Source organism: Enoplosus armatus, chromosome 17, assembly GCF_043641665.1.
Source record: "Enoplosus armatus isolate fEnoArm2 chromosome 17, fEnoArm2.hap1, whole genome shotgun sequence".
NCBI classification, from domain to species: Eukaryota; Metazoa; Chordata; class Actinopteri; order Centrarchiformes; family Enoplosidae; genus Enoplosus; species Enoplosus armatus.
Genome location: NC_092196.1, coordinates 17,815,515 through 17,838,971, shown reverse-complemented (window position 1 = coordinate 17,838,971; position 23,457 = coordinate 17,815,515). Strand labels below are relative to the sequence as shown.

Here is a 23,457-nt window from a genome sequence, read left to right as displayed (position 1 = left end):
AGTCTGCCTGTGAAAATGACTTTGACAAAGGGTTTAAATGAACTAATTTTGGCAAATAATATTGGGCCTAGATCAAAGCCGCTCAATCAACTCAGCAAAAGGCACAAAGTACACAGCATATAATAAGGGCTGGATGAGTCACATGCAGGCAGGCAATTTTAAATTTGAGCTCTCCAGACATCGAGATGGGCTTTTGACTGGAGCTGAAAGGGCATGGTGGTCCCTTGGTTGAGAAAGTCATTCTTCCAAAGGAATAAAAAAAAAAAGTCTCCATTATATCATTATTCCTTTGCTGCCTCTTGATTCAAGCTCGAGGTCTTTGTATTTCAGTTTATCACTGTGCTGCCAAAAGAGAGGAAAAAAAACACAGCAGAGGGCACTTTTTGGAAATGTGTGACTTGCTTCTGTGCACTGATTTGATGTTGAGGCCCATCTCAAACCAGCACTCTACAGTTTCCTTTTCATCTCACCCAACCGGTGCTAATACAATGACCTCATTAAAAACCACCCTGTTCTCAAATCCAACTTTTTTAACAATGTCCCTCGCTGACCAAATTGTGAAGCCTAATTAAAGTATTGCTCCGGTGTAACAGGGGATGGAACATTGATTAATAACACACCGAGTGGGGCACAGGCCTCAGCTCTTATTAGACAGACCATAATCAGGTCAGCGGGTCTCAACACAGTGAAAAGTGATATTGAGCACCTTGGATTATCTGATTACAGAGAAATAATCAGATCTGGAATCAGCCACAGCTGACTCTAATGAGGCCAGAAGTGTAGATTAGCTGAGGTGTGAAGGTGATTTTAAAGGTTAAGGATTGCTGAGAAGCACCTTTCTTAAGCCCCTTAATAAAATTAATGGCGTCTAGATGTCGGTGTTCATTGCTGGTGCTTGCTGCTGGCATCGGGAGGGCATGTTTAATAATCACAGGAGACGCGACTGCCATGCCCAGAAATGGCCAGAGGCTTGGGGAGGTTGAAACGTTCAGCGTGCTAGATTGCTGTTTGGATTGTGTTTGAATTTATCGTCCTAAGCGTTGGCGAAGTGACTGTATCTGCAGAACTAAAGCATCAAACTCCCCAGAAGCAGAGACGCAACATCGCCTGATAGGAGGGGCAGGGTTTCAAATCCTGTCAGTACTAGCGAGCAAACTGTGGCCAAATTTCACCTGGCAGGATGTTGTGTTTTGCCTCATCCAAAAAAAAAAAGTGCTCTTTTGGCAGAGGAAGCGGCCTCCCTCGGGATGCATCGAGTTGACAATGAAGGGAGCTGGGGGACAGAGGGTGGTGGGTGATGGATACCGAGTGCACGGCGAGAGCACGCCGCCTGTGTTGTGGAGCAGATGGGCCTCCACGCTGCTCCGCCCGGCGTCCCTCGTTCGTCATCTGCTGTCCCAGTCTTCAGAGCCACAGGAGCAGGAGGAGAACATTTGGAGTTTTTGTGCTCCCATCGCCGGGTGTGGTGGGATTTCTCCGACAGAGTCTGGCTATCTGTTGAATTGTTTTCCGCACCGGCTGGTTTGTTGTTAGGCTCTTCTGCTTCTCTGTGCTGGCTGCGTTTCAAGGACTAAGGAATGGGTTTTGGGAGAGCTGCTGTCAGGATCTGTCCACATCTTGGACTTAATACAGTGATTATGTGGGTCCGGATCACGTTAATTATTAATTATTACTAGGATTATTGTTATATACTGTAAAGCTGGGAAGTACTGAAAAAATGTGGTCTAAAAATGTTCATGTATTTGATAAATAACTGACAGGTATGATGAATGTGATCTAAAAATGTCAATAAATTCATGTATTTGATAAATAACTGACAGGTATGATGAGTGTGATCTAAAAATGTCAATAAATTCATGTATTTGATAAATAACTGACAGGTATGACCTTGAAAAAGGTGTTGAATTACATTCTATGAGGTCTAAAATTAAATTCAGTGCACACTACAGAAACCCTGTGAGAGAAACTATCTCCTGACTAACCCCACGCTTTCTTTCTCACCTGTAGCTGACCTACCTGCCTCCCCCGTGGGGAGAGTGCGAGTGGAAAGCTCTGGAGTCGGGCTTCTTCCAGGCCTACAGTGTAACTGCCTGCAGGATTGACTGTGAAACCCGCTACATTGTGGAGAATTGCAACTGCAGGATGGTGCACATGCCTGGTAAGCACCGTCACCCGTTTGCTGTTGCATTGGCCGTGTGTTCATCAACAGTTTTGAGCAAGGCTGCAGTATTTTCTGTGAGATTAAACTGCATTGAGAGGCCTCATATTGATATGGCAAGTCAATAAATGGAATAGGCATTTAAAAACGCCCTGGGATTATGTGTTTGGCACACTCACATAGTGTGTTTTAATTCACCCAACTGTTTATACTTGAAGAGGCTTCCAAGAAGTCAGTGTTTTAACATCGACTGAAATATTGTTCCTAGGTGATGCTTCTTACTGCACGCCCGAGCAGTACAAAGACTGCGCTGAGCCTGCTCTTGGTAAGTCTGCATATACACACAACACGCATGCTGTATTTTCTGGTTTACATATCATTATTTGCCTCTGCAAGGATTAGGATTAGCTCCCCCCCCCCCCCCCCCGTTGATACAGAGCTTTAATGCTAAACGTGCTTTAAAGATGAGCAACACCGGAGAGAATTTTAAGCTTGAGACGGCTCAACTGAAGAGCAGCTACAGTTCATCATCATGAATGGTGGGGGGAAAATCTACATCAGGAGCGGGTGATGGCCTCCGTCATACTGCACGTCCTCTCTGTCCATCATTGGACCTCATTTAAAAAGGAGATTGCAGAGTCAAGGAATAACTCATGTACACTCTGTAGGCAGATCTGCTAATTAGGCTGCAGCACTTTGAATGTATTCTATATATGGTGGAAGGTGAATGTGTCACTACTTAACCTTTTGATTTATCAAGAGAAAAGGATTCATCTCAATATTTCCCCTCGTGTGTGAAGGACTCATCAAGTGTGTAAGCACTATCAGAGCGGACGGGGACTGCAGTGTTAGGGTTCAATTTAATGGATGGATAGGCAGATAGATAATGGGTCATATTTCCTGCATTGAGCAGAATTATACAGCCAGGTAAGAGGTTTTTGGCAGCCTTTATGCATCCCTTCAAGCTCAAGATTTTATATTAACTCTGTCAGTTTTATTAAACGTTGGCTCGTCCAGCTGTTTTAAGATACTGATCACATTTTCTTTGTTTTGACTTTTTATGAAACTACCCTAATGCCTCAGAGTAATATTTTATCTTTTGCCGTAGCCGAGACTCGAGCGAGAGACTCATGAAAGTCAGATGAGGCGGTTTCTTTGTGATTTTATCTAAATTAAATTCCTTGGAAAATGCTCAGAAGTCAAACTTTTAGCCTTCTAAAGCAGCTGGATCATGAAGAGATGTTTTCTCATCCTGCTTTTGATTATCGTGTTGAGGATCACAAACACGACAATGCATTTTAAAAACGACATGTTAAAACATTCACACAACAACAAACACTTTGCTGTGAAGAGTTTTCTACCGAAGAAATAGTCCCCAGGAAAACTGTCGTCATGTCCCGAGTAACAAGGACTGTATTACAGATCTAGGGTCTGTGCTTCACGTGGCACGTCACACTAATTCAATGTAAACTGTTTTATGAGGCGAGACGGAGCGTGTGCACATTTTGGACGAGGCTTACACCGCAGCTGACGTGCTCCTCCTCAAACATGTAACCGCACATCAGGCCTACAGAGTGCATGGGCACTGCAAGAACTGTGATTGGGCAGACTGTGTTTTCTCCTACAAGTTCCTGAAGCCGGGTGGAGATTGTTAGGGTGAAAACATTAAGGAAGTTGAAGAAACACTCTCAGCACTCACCTCGATCCCTTCTCTGCGTGAATCATGGAACGTAAACACAGCGAGCGCACAGCGGTAGTCTCCTCTTCACTAATGAGACGAGGCGAAATAATGTTATAAGTTACCTGGATGTAACTCTTGGTGTGTGTGTGTGTGTGTGTGTGTATCACAAATACAATTAAAAAGACTCCATTACTAAGGGGAATATAATTAAAGCAAGAGATTGTGGTGATATCAATGAATGATGATGCTCAACTATAAATCAAATAATGTATTTATGCACTTATGTATTATCGGTCCATTTCAAAACAAAACATTTGGACTCATAAAGATCTTTACTACCAAATAAATAACATTCACCGCCTTAAAACTTGTGCAAATGAATGAAACCAAAACCCTCAGATACCAAGAGGCAAGCAAGAAAATATATTTTTTTGTAATTTGGGAGCAACTTCTTGCATAGTAATTCAGAGATTATCTCATACTTGATATGATTAAGTAATTGCCACTATCGGCCGCATTCATTTTAATACAATCTGCATTTTTGATAAATAAAAGCCCAGATTCAGTGAAAACATGAATAATATATCAATGATTCTAAAGCTAATTGTAATTGTGACTGTCGGGTAACTGTGGGAGTTACAGCAACAGTTACAGAAAAACTTTCCATCCTCCCACACCTCCTCGTCTCTGCTCCACCCCGAGGAAGATTATTTCTGGAAAGCCAGAAAGGTAGAAAAAAAAAAACTTAGCCAAGGGCAACAAAACTTTCAGGCAATCAGCAGCAAGGCTGCCGGCTTCGACACCGTAAGAGCGCTCGGCGTAACTCACCAATGTGTCATTAGCATGCGCTGGAATCCACACGTTACACCGCATGATGCAGCAGGAGTGCACAAGGCTTTGGTGCTGATTCCAGACAGCTCTTTTCCTCTCTCTTTCCTGTAATTGGCTTCATTTGTGGAACAGTAAGGCTTTCACAATCCCAACACACACACACACACTCACTCAGCTTGGATCATTGAATGCAAATGAGTTCTCGTTTTTTAAACTCAGTGCCAATTTGCTATACCCACCAGAGAAGATTTCACACGGCAAAGTTTGATTGGGGTTTTCTCCCTCTATAACTGTGTCAGTCAAGTTTTGGAGACGGCCCTGAAAATATATTTTTTTGATAGGAGACATCTGTTGTCTTTGAACAACTTGCTTATCTAGCCGTTTACTTTTGAGGAAACAGAGATTACACACCCAGGCAGACAACAATTATTTTCGATTTTCGTTATAGCTGCTAAACAGAAGACTCAACCTGCCAAAACTGTTAAATCAGTGGTTATATCAGTTGTTTTCCTGTCTGAAAGTTATTTATTTCTACTTTTTATCAGTTGGTATTAACAGCTAATTATGCATTAACATTTAGAAAAAAGTTATGAGGAAGAAATACATTATGGTAATGTGGTCTTTTAGATTTGAATGTGTGTGAGAGAAAAAGGAGTGAGGCCGGTGGACAAAGGTGTGAGAGGCTTAGAGAAAGAAATCAATCATTTGAATGCACGAGGCCTTGCTCCCGTGTATCCAATAACGTCTCATTTGAATAAAAATAAGAGACCACTGAGAAGCCATATTGAATTTCCTCTTGCAATTCCGTGACTGTGTGGCCTCGCCGGCTATTAGTGCACCGTGGGGGATAGCTGCCTCGTGCTCTGTGATCTGCGACTCCGCCACTGAGCTGCCACTGTGAGGAATAAGCCTGATAACATTAACTTCTCCTTTCCTTTCCGTTCAGAGATTTTAAATCCGAAGAAGAAGAAGAAGAAGAAGAAGTCCAAAGAGAGAAGTTTTTGGTAGTGAGAGGGGACGCTGTAATCTCTGGTGAAAATGAATGAGATCTATTGAAACTTTGCAACTTCAGAAATTCAGACTTGAGCTTAAGAAAGTGATTTGTGAGGAGTGTGAGCGGCCTCAGTGCCGGAGAAGCTTTTGATGGAGCTATATTTGAAAAGCTTGTGTCGCTTAACATTACCATCACTGTGAGAGAGTTGGTGTTATGTAGGAGGCTGTGGGCTTAACACGAAATCATCCAGTGCATTTTAGCTGCTTTTTTTTTTCTCTGAGTCAAACTGCCAAAGCAGAGCCGCGAATAGAGCCTGGCAGCTCTGCATCAGGACTTTGTCTCTGTCAGGGTAAAGGCTGTTTCACTGATGCTGCTCCGGGGTGTGTTTGTGTTTGGTGCTTTACATTCTCTCCTCTGTGACTTTGACAATGACATTGACTTATACTGTCGTTAGGGATTTAATGGAGTAAACATCCGCACGACTCAAGACGCTGTATGAGTGAGGGACCATGTGTGCAACCGTGTGTGTTATTTGAACGCTTGTGTTCGTAAGCAGGTGTGTGTGACCTAAGTTTTCAGTCAGATTAAAAAAAGAGATGCTAAATGCTTTTTCCTGTGGTCCTCAGAAGATATACAAGCCTGACGCTCTGAGCTCAGAGCTACAGAGGCTTCAGGCCTGAACGCAATAAGCTTTAATGTTTATCAGCAGTGCAAAAGCATTGACGTGCAGCCGCCACCGACACACTACAAACATGAGCTAATTAAAAGTAACGGGCTGCAGAGGTTATCTCAACTATTGTGGCAACTTCTTTTTGTAGATTAGTAAAGTTTTAGTTCACCACAAAAAAAAGAAAGGGAAAAGAACATTATAAAAAACAAATTACTTAGTCATTTTAAGCCCTGATAAATATTTCTGTTAGGGCTGCAGTTATCATCATTATCGTTCCTCGATTCCAAGATGATGTCTTCAAACACGATATATTCAATTTCCAGTGAAAGAAAACTGAGGAAAGCAGCAAATCCTCATACCTGAGAAGCTGGAACTAATGAACATTTGGCATTTCAGGGTCATGATAAATGAAAAAATGTTGATGTATAATTTCCTCATCAATGGACAAAAAAGACTAATTTATCATTTATATAGAGACTAAAATGTGTTTAGAAGCTTATAGTGACCTTAACATAACACAACTTTAATACCTGCAGTATTTTAAAATCTAGTCTCATGTATTAACTATTATATTATTATATATTTTTTATATTTTATACTTTTAATAACATATTAACCTTCGTTTTTGCAGTCTCAACAGTGAGTGGATTTTCAAATAATGTGTTAGAATAATAATATATTACGCCAGCGGAGTCGAGGCAGAAAAAACAAAAGGTTTGGCAGTTATGACTCGGCGCAGGGTTGAAGGCTTGTCTACGTCAAAGTCTCACTTTGTATCTAAAAGAGCGTTTCTCCCGTGTGTTCATCACCCTCAACCCATCCTCCCACATCTCGTTACCCCCCCTCTCCATCACCCCTCCCGCGTGAAGCTAAACTGTCGGCTGTGGAGAGCAGTAACTGCATGTGCAGGACACCGTGCAACATGACCCGCTACAACAAAGAGCTGTCCATGGTCAAAATCCCCAGCAAGACCTCGGCCCGCTACCTGCAGAAGAAGTTCAACAAGTCAGAGAAGTACATCACGTAAGTAGCCACGTCGTTCGCTCTGTCCTGACCACCAGCAGCCAAGAGACTATTAATGGATCTAATGTATTTACAAAGTTCTTAACTGGCGAAAGATGCTGCGGTGCTGCTTGTAATGTTACGATTCTGAGTAAAATTGTCAACTAAGTCGCATTTCTTGTTCGTGACATTTCAAAAGTTTGCTTGACAATTGAAAGGAAACCCGGCTACTGTTTCCTAAAGTCCTTTAAAGAACTGCTGCTTGATTGTGTTGCTTGCCAAGTGGGAATCATTAAGACCAGTGCCGTATCGTGTCGCTTGCAGAGACAACATCTTGGTGTTGGACGTGTTCTTTGAGGCTTTGAACTACGAGACCATCGAGCAAAAGAAAGCTTACGAGGTGGCCGGCTTGTTGGGTAGGTTTCACTCAATGTTAAATCTTATTTTCCAAACCTGGATCCAGTCTACGTTAGTCACAGCCATGCTTCTTTTAAAATGATGTGAATTCATGGGAAACGGTCCACCCTGACTCATGGCAGCAGATTTAAATAATCATTCAACGATGCCTGATTGTGCGTGTTGCCGTCACTTGTTTCAATATTAACTGACACAAGCCGAATAAAAATAGCTGGAGCTGAAATCCAGGTTACTTGAGACATTGATAAGTAAGAAAAGACACACAAATGACTCAAACTTGACAGGTACAAATAAAGCGTAAAGTTTAGAGGTGTGTTTGTTTTGTTGCTTAAAGCTTTGGGGAGGAACAGAACACAATGCTGAGTGTCATTTCAAGAGTTTGTTGTTTTCATGTATCAGGTCACCTTCGAGTGTCTTATTGTGTCTGTGCTGTCTCCGCTCGCTGCAGGGAAACAAGGAAGCAACTTTATCTTGCACACTGATTCAGAGCACTGGTTAGACACGTCGTGTTTGAGATGTCACACAACTTTACTTTCTGTCTCTTTCTGTGATTGTTGCAGGTGATATTGGTGGTCAGATGGGTCTCTTCATTGGAGCCAGCATCCTCACCATCCTAGAGCTGTTTGACTATGCTTATGAGGTCAGTCTCCAGCTGCCGTTTTCACTCATACCCCTTGTAACATCTAATTACGCCCACACCTCCCTCCTCCACAGATTTTGTTGGTGCAATAAACTTTGATAGCTTTTGTTTTCATTTTTTCCCGGGCGAAGAGCGAGAGCATTGACCATGAAAGCTGACAACAGAAACAATGTCACTGATCCAAAAAGCAGATAAGAGCTAGTATTACTTCAGTGCTGACTGAGATGAAGGATCATGTGATAGTATTTTTTCCATTACCTTTGCTCCACCGTGTACCCCTCTTTAGAGCTTCTCATGCTGCTTTCAGCTGCACGGGGTTCTGACAAGCACATAATAGTCTGCGCCTCCCATTGGGGTTTGGAAATACACAAAAGAAGTCACAGAGATTTTTTTTTTTTATTTCAATGGCCAAAATGGAGTAATGGGTCAGAAACCCTCATGTGGCAGTTCCAAAGCAACTTTGAACAGGTTTCATGCTGAAATAGTTGTGATGGCGTTGTTTGTTGCCACATTTGGCCCCTGCAGTCAGTAATTACAAGAAGAGCAAATGGAGGTCTTCTATAACAGACTGAATGAAGTCTCTCTATCTATCAATCAATCTGCAGGTGGTGAAAGACAGACTACTGGATTTACTGAGCAGAGAGGACGAAGAGGAGAGTCATGGAGAGGATGTGGTAAGAGCGGCCTTTAACTCTTCACTTGTCAATCTTCTTCACAGAGTGCTCTGGACTCTGCGTACTTTCCCTCCCTCTGATCATGCGTATCCAACCTCTCCCCACCCCTACCCCTCCGCACAAGCATGTAGAAAGAGCGCCCAAGCAAATCTAAGACTGTGTTCAGACCAACCGTTGCATGCCAATTTGGCAGAAAAAGCTCTGCTCTTTGAGGGAGCTTTCAAAGAATCTGAGCAGCTACAAGGACCCCGCCGGGAGCAACTAATCCTCCCTGAACAAACACATGCGTGAACATCAAACCTTTAGTTAAATCAACAATACCAACCAGCTGCAGTCTGAGGAGAAGGTTGGGATGGACGCCGTTTGCATGACAACATCTGCAGATTAGTCAGTGGGAAGGTCAGGTTGAGGACCCGGTATTTTTTAATCATTGAGTGGGTTTTTTGCACAAAGGTTTCACATTTTGTTTAATTTAATTTGTTGACAAACTGCAGACCTTAGCACCACTTAGCACTGACCTCTGAGGTAACAGAGAGGGACAATCTTGTTGTATCACATCACAGAAGGTGTTTCATGCGTAGAATAAAGTGCTCCATTAGAGTCACACCTGTTGAATAAAACGTGCTAGCTTATTAACAACCAAGCTAGTGGGACTGGGTAGTGCTAGCATGTTACTGGCTAGTTAGCATGTTAGTGGCTAGCTCTCCAGGCAAAGTAGCAATCAGCTTCACCAGAAAGACCAAGGATGCCCAAACGCTGCTTGTCCACTCTCCAGTCTGACCCAGCACTGAGACTCTTTCAATCTTTTTTTCCCAGAGTTCCTGCGACCCGGTGGCAAACCACTCGGAGTCCATCAGCCACACTGTGACAGTCCCCCTGCAGACAACGCTGGGCACCCTGGAGGAGATTGCCTGCTGAGGCTCTCCCCCCTTCCCCTCAGAGCCACTCACGTCCAGAGGCTGCCTCCACCGGGTGGTGCTTCATCCTCTGTTTGGGCATCCTGCAGGACCTTAACAGTGGAGGGGAGGAGACGAAGACAAGAACAGGGGTTGGTCTAAGGACAGCGCTGCGCTCTGTCACACCGCCTTGTCTGAGGCACTAATGGGGATTAAGGCGCTGTCGGCTGGACTTATCGGCCCTCTCTGTCACCCTGCACTGTACTGTAGTGGGAGGGTGGCCTCCGCTGTGACAGACCTGCAGCGGGGTCTGTGTCTCCACATACACGCACACAGAAAATCAGAGACTGGGTGGGGCTGCCACCCATAAAGGGAGCTGGTCCCTGTGCAGCATATCTATGTAACAAACACATTCATATGTCGGTCACTGCCAAATGAACTGTACAAAAATTGGTTTTGAACTGTCCAAACTGCATGCGTCAATTTCTCTTGCTCTCTTTGCTGATGCATACGCTGGACTGCAGTGTTGCTTTATCGTACATGTGTGCCATTTGTCTCTCTATCTGCAGGACAGGCCCTGTGACACGGGCCCGGAGTGAGATGTCGAACTTCGAATGTACAGATTGAACGTATGGTTGTTTAAAATCATAGTTCAGATGTGACCAACCCTTTGAAAATCTATTCTCATGAGTGATTTGTCATTTCTTCGTTAGATATCTTAAAGGGGAAGGAGTTGGTAATGTGTGAGCATTAGTGAGGGAAAAAAAAAAAAGCACCTGAACGTTTGTTTTGTCTAATGAAAAGTGAAGTCTGAACATTTTGCAGCCCACATTTTGCATATTTTTTTTTCACCTGTCGGTTTCAGTTTAATCAGTTTACTAAAAGGCATGTTTGCCACGTGACTCCCGGGGTGCTAAGCTGTTCCCTACAGACATCTTTAAAGGGATGTCATACTCTTACTGTTAATTTATGTTAATAAATGACTGACTTCTGGCTGCTGCACCTCACCACAGCACCCAGCTAAGTGAGGTCGAATTTATTTGCCAGCCAGACAGAAAGCCATTTACAAAACGCTGCAGCAAACGAATATGCCCAGAGTGTTGTTACACTATTATTTCATTAAGAGAATGTCAGGTTGAAATCCCCAGTCTTTACAATTTTAAAACACTTTCATGATTATAAAAATGATTACAAAAGCACCATGAAGAGGGTTCAGCCAGGATGTTTTATTTGTCTGTTTTTTTTTAGGATACAGGGTCGCCTGTGTTATGGTGTAAATATCTGTGGGGGTTTTTCCTCATGAAAACGGGTACCACGCAGACGAGATGCCTGAAGCAGATCTCATTTAAAAAGAACTTCGGTGAAAACATCATCTCCAGGTCCAGACGTGACGACATGGTTGTCACATTTCTTTCATGACGTCACTCTGCAGCTCTCAGTAGGTGAGACTGTTATCTAACAGGCAGTAGCATTTTCGGGGTAGTTGAATGTCATGCTAAAAATGAAAGACACACTTTGCTACGAGCACCAGGCGTCCTTTCTCATACAGGTTCAGCTGAACCTTCGGTGTCCTCAGAAACAACAGTTAACATATATATATGGCTTTACACCAAAAGCTTGTGTGAGACCATGTGGAAGATTTAAGTGTATCTGAGTTTTCTATTTCTAGTTCATGATCATCCTAGCATGGTCTCTGTCATCATGGTAATGTACATTACAGGTAGGAATGAATTCAAGTGCTTTGTGAGACTGTTTGAATTATGATTTCCCATCTGTGGCTCAACCTGCTGTCTCTGTGTACTATCTCATGTTGTGGCTTCAGACGAACACAATCCTCGGCCGACCTGCAGGCGTGTGAGACGAACGTGTCTCGCTTCTCTTGGTGGCAACGACTCTGGCTGTTTCTTCTCTCTACTTTGGCTTCAATTGTTATCGCAGGACAGCGTTTTCTCATTTTGTGATGCAGCATACCGTGTGTGTTTTTAATGTGAAACAATTAAATTAAAAAGTTGTTTTGCAGCAGTGGCGTCCTGTTGTGCCAAGGCTAAACAAGGCAAGTTCATTTGTATTGCACCTTTCAACAATAAGCCTTTAAATACAACTTGATATAAAAGAAACACGAGACAATATAACAAGACTAAGAGCAGCTCTGTGAGGCTGTACCGTGGTGCTTTGAGCTAAATGCTAACGTAGCAGGTAACACGTTCACCATGTTCACCATCTTAGTGTAGCATGTTAGCATCACAAATAAATAATCAAAATAAAATAATCACAAAGCACAGGTGAGGCTGGTGGGAATGTTATTAGTTTTCCAGATATTTGGTCATAAATCAAAGTATTGAGATGTGAATAAATAGCCTCAAATGTAATCTAATGAGATGCAGTGGTGAACTGAAGCATTTCAAGCCTCAATTCAAAAGAACCGAGAGTTGGAGCAGTTTTTCCGGGAGTGTGTAGCCTTGCAGTCGTCCTCACTTGATGTTTCATTTCTTGGGAGGTTTAGACAGCGACCTATGAAGTGACTCAGGGACAATCTCAACTTTTAGAAGTGGGAGTTGGAAAGAATACAGAGAACGAGTCGGCACAAAGCGCCTGACAGCTGCTTGACAAGTCCAACAAAGAACTGGAGAACAGCGAGCCACGCTGGATCAGATGTACAGTAGCTTGGCAAGGTGCAGTTTCCCTCTAACGTCCGTGCTGCATGCTCATAATAGTGGCTGAAGTGTTGCCCCATTCAGCCTCAACTGGTTACAGCAGCTCGGACAATGGAGGAGTCACATCACAGCAGCGGAAAAATCCACTTGAAACCTGATTTAACATGATGGTCAGTTTTTATTAAGCATGGCTACTTTTAAGAAAATCCAACAGCAGCAGCAGCAGTGAGCACTGCAACTCGCAGTAAGTGCCTATACCCCGTGACGTTTGTTTCATTCATTCAGTCTAATAATGCAGCTCAGCCACGCACAAATTACTTGTGAATGAAAGAAAAGCTTTAAAGGAAAGAGATGACATTCAATGTGAGGATGGCCTCAAAAGTAGAAGCAGGAATGATTGTTGTAGTGAACGGATGTACTGTGGGCTGAGGAATCGTCCTCGTAGAGACTTTCTGTTAGTTTACCTTCAGAGCATGTCAGCAGTTACATTTTTTGAGTTAACTATTGTAGAAAATGATCCCCGGTTTTGGTTTACTTATATTAGTATTCCACACATTGCCAGAAACTCTTATCTGCGAGCTGCTGCAGGCGGGGTTCATTCTCAGTTCAGTCTCACTTCATTTAGCAGATATTTAGGCAGCAGAAATTGCCTGCAGGTCAGCCATAGCACATCAGCAAGTCATTGTAAACATGCTGGTTGCCTTGGTGGACTGGGAGCTCACACACACACACACACACAGCAGAGGTTGCACAAGTACTTAAAAGAGCATTGTAGAAACAATAAGATCAAATACTTCAGTGCGTTTAAGTGTTTCATAAATCACATGAGCTAAAGCAAGACGAGAAAAACGTTGTGCTCAGCCAAAGACAGAAAGGGAGCTGACGTCCAGCAAAAGAGTTTGTGCACTTTAATTCAACAACAATACAGAAGTACTGTTGCTCCAGAGGCTGCCTTTATGGATTCATTTGCATAAAAGAAGCTCTTCGATTGGACATCTCACAACGATCTGCTCTTTTTGCAGCCACAGATGATAAGGCTTTGTTAAAAACTTCTGATAGCTCTTTTAAAGAGGGTTTATCAGTTCCTCTTTTCACAAGTCGTTCAGTCGCTGTGTGAAGAAAAGACATAAAGCCCAAAATCTCTTTGCATTTGACTCCCCTGTGCTTACCATGAAAACAAAAAACACAATCGAAACAGCTTCATTTTCCTGTATGCTAAAGCAAGAACACAAACAATGATTTTTACACCTAAACCCGTGTCTGCGGGTGTCCAGGTGTCGCAGCAGCAGAGCGCCCAGCTTGGCCAGTTTGTTTCAATCAACACGAATTGTTAGTGTTCACAGGTGGGACGTCAGCCAGGGATCATGTCCTGGTTGCTGCACTGGAAGTTGTCGTGAGTGAGACAAAGACCAAACGATGTTTCTGATGCAGAGGATAATGTTCACGGATTTGGAGATCTGCCAAACACTGACTGATTGGGCAGGCAGGGATATCTGTCAGCGCTGGGGCTACTGCTGGCCAACCTCCGTAAAATGTCGACGTATTCAGAAGTTTTGATATGTGGTTTAATATCATAGAAGAGCAGGAAAATTAGCAAAGATTCACATTTGAGAAGCTGAAACCTGTGAATTTTAATTCGCTTTAATAGTTTTGTCAACTAATTGATTAATCGACTAATCGTTTCAGCTCTAGTGCAAAATGTAAAACAATGCATTCCCACTGTGATTTTATTATGAGCTCAATATGAGTCTAACCCAAAGTTAGATGACAACTGCACATTATCTCCAAGCCACTCTGAGAAATGTTATCTGGCGTTTGGCCTACAGGTGGTGCTACAGCACCGTGATGAAATGAAATGGTCAGAACTAATTAATGATGACTATCCCAGACCAGATTTAGATTCTCCAAACATCTCCACGCTTGTCTATTTAAAGGCAGCTCAGGTTATGTTTAATGTTTGTAGAAATGTAGACGATACATTTTACTGAGGTATTTCTGAGCTCATTCTAGTTTAGGCGTGTTATTATTTACATTGTGTGTTTTTAATGGTTTTATGAGTTTCTACAAAAAGGCTTTGTCACGGTTAGAATATCTAAACCACTTCATAAAAACAGACAGTACATTCATCAGCAAAAGAACCCAACATCAAGCTGGATTTGAAGCCAGTTTGATTTAATCTTCTCGGCTTTCGCAGTTAATCAGGCATCACACGCTTGAATTCTTCATTCATGTCAGAGAGAGAAAGGCAGTAAGTGCCGAGTGAGCAGATTAAAGAGAAAATGAGGGATAATTGGAGTTTGAACAAAGAGACAGTGGTAAGTTGACAGTAAGACATATTAAAGAGAAAGATTTAAACCAGTTGTGTCGGCCTTTTCCATTCAGTTCTCCAACTCCAGTTCAGCCCCACAGAGTCCATTTCCAACCTGACTTCTGGAAACCTTCGCTTCAGTCAGGCCTCGCTGACGACAGTGCAGTTAATTTTGAGATCTATTATTAATGTCTGTCACAAAAGCAAAATTGGCAACATAATTGAATTTTCAACCCCAAACAGACACCGGGGGTGGGGAGTTGTTGACTTCATCTGACTGAACGTGATCTGCGGTGAAATTAGAAAATAGTTCACAGTTGTGTTTGTTGTCCTGCACATTAGAATAAACAGGTGCCCTAAAAATACTCACCCAGGCAAATATAACAGAGCATCAGAAATGACATGCATGAATTATTCATTTAACGTATACATTCGCTGGTTGTTACCTGGGGGTGAATCATGTTTAATTACTCTGTTTATTGCTTAAGAGAGTCGATTACTAATTTAATCACAAGCCACAGACTCATCAGGGCACCATTTTCTTGTGTTCCTAATGAGCCCGTGGGAAATCAGTGGCATTCACAATAGTTAACTTGGCTAATAATCCATTCAGCTAATGAAATGACACATGCATCCACCTGACCGGCTGTCTTGTGTCAACATTCCTGAGACCCTTCAGGACAGTTTTGCAGACTTATCAGTGAGCCGTTGTGTGCCAGGATAATTACTGAAACAAGGCCGCGACATCCCACACGTCTTGGAAATCGTCGTGTCGTGACGAGCTAAAGCCCCGTACAAATTCCCCTGAAGAGATCAACCGGAAGACTTAGAAACTCAAGTTATAAAGCGGTGTGTGTGTTGGGCTTTGTTCATGTGCACAATGGAGGCGTACCTTCAGATTTCATCTTAAACTCGGTTTATGAGTGTGTTTTATAAAAATTTGGTCGGTCAGATTAAGAAATACAAACTTCTGGCGTTTGTGGCGAACCCCACAGACGGATTTAAAATCAACTTTGTCGACCTGATTCCTTCCTGAAATGGAAGAAGAAGAAGTAAAAGTACCAATACATTGATGTAAAAATACCCCATTGCAAAGTCCTGCATTCAAAATCCTACATAAGTAAAAGTGCAGAAGTATTATCAGCAAAATGCACAAAAATGGCTCCTGTGACTGATATATTATTATTATTATTATTATTATTATTATTATTAATACTGGTGGTGAGGTGGAGCTACTTTGAACTACTTTATATACAGTTTGATAGTTTAGGCCAGTGGTTCCCAACCTAGGGGTCGGGCACTCTCCTCAGACTCCAAAAGACAATCTGAGGGGTCATGAGTTGATTAATGGGGTAATAAAGAAATAATAACAAATTTGTCTTCATTTTAGATAGATAGATTAGATAGATTTGAGTTTTACCTCTTGAACAGTTATTTCGATGAAATCATCTGAGATGTTGGACTCACACAGATCTGAATCTTTATGTAAATTGTTCATCTGAAACTTAAATAGTAACTACAGCTGCAAGATAAACAGAATAATAATAAATGTAGTAGAGTAAAAAGTACAACATTTTCCTCTGGAATGTTGTGGAGTAGAAGTATAAAGTAGCATAAAACGGAAATACTCAAGTAAAGTACAAGTACCTCAAAATTGTATTTCAGCACAGCACTTTTGTTACTTTCCACCACTGCCCTGAACTAATGTCAAGATTTAAGAGAGATTCAGGAAAGCTTTATTCCAACTCTAATGGATACTAATTGACATGAGACATGAGGAAAAATACGAATGTAAAAACCACAACACGTCAAGTCATCTTGCATACATAAGTTGATGAAAAATTATGTAGTTCAAGTGAAGAAAAGTGACAGAAATAAGAAAGTGAATGAAGATAATGACCACAGACACGCTAACAGCTATTTGAGGCTCCACAGTGGTTAGCATGCTAACATGATCACAATGCTAACATTCTGATATTTAGCAGGAATAATGATTACCGTGTTCACCATCGTAGTTTTGCCGATTAGCATCAAACACAAAGAATGTCATTATGTTGCAGGTGTTTGGTCATAAACCAAAGTATCAACAAAACAACAACATGAAAAGTTAAAGTACCGCCAAAGTTATAACAATTCATCCTGAAGGGAACCTTGAATGTGTGTACCAAACTGTGTGGCAGTCCTCACAGGATAAGTGAAAGGTTTGACCTGGTGGTGGCGCCATATGAAAAGTCAGGGGATCACCAAAGTCAACAAGCTTCATCCTCTGGGGACCATGAATGTCTGTACCAGATTTCATGGAGATATTTTCAGAGCCACGGTGCTAGCATGGCTGAAAATACCAAATATCAAATTATCAGAAGTTACAAAGAAAGAATGTGTCTGTCACGCTGTCTTACAAACATGATAACTGATGGAAAAACACTCTGAGATGTGATTAAACTGAAGAAGTAGATGTGTGGGAAAGAGCTGAAAGGATCGTTTCTTTTCCCTGAAACAACACGAGTGAGAATGTGAATGAAGATATTGACCGCCTTCACAGCAAAGCCTTAATAAGAGAACAAAGACAGTCCTCACACATCTGCCGCAGGTTGTAGAGCTCTGCACGTGATCAAAGACATGAAACTACTGGATATCCAAAAAAAAAAAAAAAACTCTCTCAGGAATCTCTTCTCTTGCCAGTGCAAATAAAAAAAATTTCATCGAAATTAAAATTGATAAATGGATAATAAAAGAAACTGTAAATCCCAAAGCAATCACATAATGTTCATAATGGCGGAACAGGTTGGGGAGCGAGTGAGAGTGCATGTTTGTTCATGTCTAGGTGTGTGTTATTGTGTGTGTGCTCCTCAGTAAAATGCATTGTGCCCAACATTGATAGATAACACTACCTGCGGGGGGAGGAGATCTGGGCCAAAGCAATGAAACCAAGGACATGAGGGAAACCTTTAGAGAGGAGCCTCCACAATTGCAATCATTTGTTCTCTGGCTCATCCATCACTGAGATATCTACTTGGTACAAGTTACATTATGAAAAAAGTCATCTGGGGAGATTACTGTGTGGCCTTCATGCTGTACAGTATCTAAGAGGCAGCGCAGATTAGATTAGATCGCCTGATAGTGGAGAGGCAGGCCGCTGCTGTGCGTTATCACCACCAGATGTTGAGTTCTGATTCAATAACACGTGGTCTTCATCCGTATCACTCCTGAGAAATATGTATTTACCAGCTTTTTATTTCATCTCATATCTCACAAGCACAAGTGAGTAAACAAAGTGGAGTGTGACATGGCTCTCGGTGCCTGAAGGCAGGTGGAATTAGGATGTTAACATTTTCATCACAAAACAATTTCAGGGTGAAAAACATCTTTGACACCATCGCCTGCCAAAAGTATCTCTCCCACACTGGAGCGCCTCGTGTTCCGCTTGTGCCATCTAGTGGCGATATCGTAGCTCACTTGATATGACCTCAATAATATCTCCTCCATACGTCTGATGACATTATGAAGAGGCCATATAAACCTTTATAATCACGCCATGACAAGATTAGTTTGGTGTTAAAATGTTACTTAATTTAATGGAGAAAGATGCCAAAATTCAATCTCAGAGAGGCGTCTTTTGTCCATCGGCCACCAAACTTCATCTCATTGTTAAGACGTAAATCTTCCACTCTCACTATTCATGTTAGTGCACAGCTAAACACGCTTCCAATAAAGGTTGAAGACAGGAGTTGGTCTTTGAGGTTTTTACTGGAAACATGAAATTATCGTGATTTGTAGATGTGAAGACAATATTGGATAACGTTTCAAATCGGACAAAGACGAGATACCGTAATAGTTAGACCGAAGGTGGAAACTGGATTCACGACAGCAAAGGCTAGTTTTTATTAAAGTGTCATCAGTGAAAGATCAACATCAAGCCTTTGGATCGAGAGCGGGACTGGCAGACCCCGCCACTGACGATAAAAACTTTATGTAGATTAATCATCATCAAAATCTGGTTTGATATAATGAAAATCTTAACCAAAAGTACTCAAAAGTGTATAGATGTGGATGTGCAAGTGCTTCACTGTAACATCTTAGTGCTTCCAGGAAGTTGGAGCTCCTTCCTACAATATATTCTATGTACACATTTGGTCCAATTGATGACAAATGCAAATGTCCTTTTATTATTTTATCTATTAGACTAGGTGACACCTAGTGACTCGCTCTGCACCTGTCATCATCACCTTCAGATCACAAAGAACAAACACAACAGGTAAGATACGTCTTTTTGTACTTTAGAAAATGCATAAATCTCAGACAATAAATTCAGATAATTGGATTTTAAATACTGCATGAGCATGACACTGTTTGCAGACGTTATTGGAATCACCTCAAATCTTCCTGCAATCATTTATAGAGGTCAGCTTTTTCTAATTCGCTCTCTTGTTCGAAGTGAAAAGAGGTTCTATCCTCTGAACTATCATGCTTTAGTTAACAAACAGTTTTTATCCGAGTGATTTGCATCTCAACCCCATAATTCAAACAGGAAAATGAACGAGAAGTTCACCCTCTTTAATCTGAAGGTCATCTCATCCATCTCCAGAAAACGCCCTGAGATGAGAGCCGTCCTCTAAATTCCACTATATCTTCAGCCATAGGGCCCTAAACCTGAATTACATCCAGCCTGGCTCTTACAGCCGCTGTGCCAAACACCATATACCTGTAATTGAATTCGGAATCAATTATAGCTCAATATATCATCATCATTACAGCCGCCTCCGAGGCCTCAGACAAAGGTTCATTTCTTTTTTTTAATTATTTTTCTACTATCCATGCCTTAAAACACACTCCATCACTACTTTAGTCTCTCTATTAGATATTACATTTGATTACCTTGTGCCCTCAGTTAATTAGGTTTACAATGTAAAGAAAAAAAATCTTCCAAAAAACCTCATTATGAGCAAACAGAGAGAATCCAAACCCAATCTGAAACTATTAGAAAATATAATCATTAAGGTTAAAATGAATGGGCGACTAATTACAATTCCCCGCATGGTTCCACTCTCCGCTTTAACTATTTGTCCTCTCTCGTCTTGTTTTGTTTTGTCCTTGAGGAAATCTTAAGTCCATTTGAACAACTTCATAGATGTTCTCAGTGCGCACAAGGACAGCAAGCACTGAGTTTGTGTTTGCAAGTAGTCCTTACCTCTGAGTTGACGCATACTTGTCCTGCATTAGCGCAACCTCTTAAAGCTAAAGCCTCAATAGAAATGTGTAATTGTAGGTGTAGGTTTTGACATGTAAAACGATACTGAATCTTAAAGTTTTCAGGTGGATTTATTATTCCCACTTCGTTCATTTTATTGAGCTAAAAGCCTGCAGGGCCATTAAACTGTGAATCACACAGAGGCTCACTGTCGAGGCGACTGAGTCATCTGGAGTGTTGAAAGAAATAGTTTCGGAAATGATCCTTATTTGCTGTCTTTCTGAGAGTGCGATCAGAAGATTTGGCTCGGCCAAAAGTGACTGACTGCAGACCAAAGTTAAAGTGCTATGTATGTATGTATGTATGTATCCAGATGCTTTCTGTCAAAACAGATGTGAGGTTGTTACTGTCTGGCAGGAATAAAGAGCATGTGGCCTCCATATTAACCGCTGAGCTCGTGAATCACAGCATATTTTGTTTGTCCATAATGAGTGTCAGTGCAGACCTTCACACTAACATAGTTCCATTTTCTCAGCGGAGCAGCTTCACTAATTACAATGATTGTTACCCAGTTTAATTGGCTCTGTCTGCAGCAGTCTCAGGAGTCACAGGATGCTCGCGGAGGTAATTGCATGAGAGAGAAAGAGAGTGGATGATGAACCCTCACAAAACTCCCCCGAAAACCTGCCCGACACCAACAGAATAATGGACTTCCTATCTTTTTTCAATTACAGAAACTGAATGGAATTGGTAATGAAGAATTAGTGCAAAGTCCAAAAAGGTGTTTACTGCAGGAAAGTCATGAAAAGAAAATAAGTTTTTAGACTTTGCGGGGAAACAGTTTTAATCATGACAACCGGCTGTTTACATGGAGCATGTGTCTCATCTCAAACACGGTCTGTGATCCAAAAGTAAATTTCAAAACAAAGGTTTGGAAAGTAAATTCATTGACAGGCCTTTTGGCACGAGGACTGACACGAGACACCACCTCTAATCTGTCTTTCCTTCTTTCTTTGTCGTTTTTGTAAATGCAGCAGTAATACAGGTCTGCGTTTGATTGGCTCGCGCAGCTACTCTACTAGGTATTTGTAGTGAGTATTTTGATTATATGATACTTCATACTTGTACTCCTCTGAAATATAGTACTTTTTACTCCAATATGTTTATCTGAAAGCTATGGTACAGATTGAGATTTTATATGCAAATCATGAGATGATTTTATAGATTATTATAGAGCTGCAACTAACAATTTTGACTATCATCATAATTAATCTGTTAATTGTTTGGTCTATTAAATGTCTTATAATACTTAAAAACTTCTCCGGTGTAGTTTTGTCCGTCCAATTCTCCAAAACCCGAAAGAAGCAGTTAAAATGAGCTCCATCTCGATCAGCTACAACATCCTAAAATACTGTTATGCTGTATTTATATATATATATATCATGTTTTGAGGTATCAACATACTTCATTTGACTTCTTCAGTAGCTGATAACTACTTTCTTCCACCGCCACGGCAAAGAAATTAAATAAGTTTGAACTTGAGGCTCCCCTGAAGTGCATTTACATTCTTTCCATATCTTCGATTTGTTTTTCGACTTATCTGTCACTGTGACAATAATCTCTCCCCAGAGCGCGCCACCTGGAAAACATCAGCAATAGAACAGAGACGTGATGTGTGGAGCGCTGTTGTGGACACGAGCCGAGGACTCCTGGCAGAGTTTCAGATGCACTTAAATGAACTGCACAGACGCCAAGAACAGCGGAGAGGTAAACACACACATTAAACATCTTGACATTACACTGTTCGCGCGAGCGGCAGGCTATCATCGAAGGAGGAACAAACAGTGTAAAGCAAAAGGTGGTTTGTTTGTTTTTTTTAAAGAATTATTCTAACATCCAGCCGTTTGATTCAGCTAGCTTTATTATGGCACTTTGTACATGTCACGTCACAAACTCAACATACAGGGTTTCTTGGTTCATACAGCACATGAAGAGATCAAGAGAACAATGCATGTTTTAAAAAAAAAGAACAGAAGGGATCTGGAAGCTGCTTAATTTTCACCACACACACACGCTTAAGAAAATGTCATTGTAGGCGTGACAGTTTATCCCAAATGTTGTCAAGCCGTATAGATTTTCAGGTCTATCTTGATATAATACTCATGCCAACATGTAGCTTGAAGGAGCTCTTGATTTCTCTCTGTGAAAAGACCCCCTCCTAAAGAGACAGTTCAGTGTAAGCGATCACGGGGGACAAAGTCCTTCTGTTCTGTGTAGAAATGACTTCTTAAAGTTCAGCAGAAGCTAATGAGGCTTCAGCAGTCTGAATGATTCTCTTCCAAGGTTACTGTCTTTTTACTACAAACCTCCTTCTTCTTGTTAATATTCCTCTGCTGCATCTCAGCAAGGCTCTTTGTTGGAACATACCCACTAATTTAGACTCTGCAGTCCTGTCTGTATATTAGCTTGGGCTAAACAAGGACTGTGGATTTTGTCCCCCATCACTTTCACTAAGGGATGTGTTCACAACAAGTAGAAAGAAAAGGAACAATTACAACAACCATGAATTCTTTCAGCGTACATGTAGGGCTTGCCAGTATTTTTTACCTAAATCAAAAGTATTTCAACAGTTGATGCCAGGATGACAGAAAAGTATATTTCCTCTGTGCCTTTAATTTGAAATAGGGCTGCAGCTAACAATTATTACAATTATTACAATTCCTTGCTTCATCGACTGTTCTCTATAAATGTCAGAAAATAGTGAGGAATGTTTCGATATTAAAACCCAAGGTGATGTCTTCAAATTGCTTATTATGTCTGACTAATACTCAAACTTTGTTTGGCTTCATATACAGACAAAGATAAGAAAAAAATCCTTGAAAGTGAGAAGCTGGAACCACAGAATGTGTTGGATTTTTTTGCATGATAAATAAATTAAAATATTAATACATTTGCTGATAGTTGGATTCATTTTCTGTTGATAAATTCGTTGACAAGTTGTTTCAGTTTCAATGAGAAACCTGTGGATATTACGTCTCTCCAGTCTGACAAGAAATCAAAAACGATCAAAGGAAGCAGACATCTAGTTCCCACCTCTTCTTCTTCTGCAGTCAAAAATACAGATATGTGCGAGGAAACTGTACAAAACCCATTCCTGTACGTAAAAGGAGCTTCTCGGGTTGGTGTATGTGAACATACACAGTGACATCCATCCACACACACTTTGTGCACAGCATTATTCTACACACAAACAAATGTGGGTTCCCAGGGGTCGACGGTAAACAGGTTGCATTGAAGTGCTACGAGATCTTTCGTTGGCACGCGAGGAGTAACATTTACAATAT

At 41.4% G+C, this 23,457-nt stretch overlaps 1 protein-coding gene across 2 annotated transcripts in view; it reads left to right on the top strand.

Annotated features, from left to right (window-relative positions):
• asic2 (acid-sensing (proton-gated) ion channel 2) overlaps positions 1-10,067 on the top strand; it is a 280,573-nt gene extending 270,506 nt beyond the window's left edge. For both annotated transcript variants that reach the window (XM_070922749.1, XM_070922748.1), the window contains exons 4-10: positions 2,008-2,158; positions 2,427-2,483; positions 7,204-7,357; positions 7,661-7,752; positions 8,314-8,393; positions 8,999-9,067; positions 9,884-10,067. In XM_070922749.1, coding sequence (XP_070778850.1) covers positions 2,008-2,158; positions 2,427-2,483; positions 7,204-7,357; positions 7,661-7,752; positions 8,314-8,393; positions 8,999-9,067; positions 9,884-9,985 — 705 coding nt within the window. In that variant the 3' untranslated portion in view covers positions 9,986-10,067. The remainder of the gene's footprint in view (positions 1-2,007; positions 2,159-2,426; positions 2,484-7,203; positions 7,358-7,660; positions 7,753-8,313; positions 8,394-8,998; positions 9,068-9,883) is intronic.
• Positions 10,068-23,457: the final 13,390 nt, after the last annotated feature.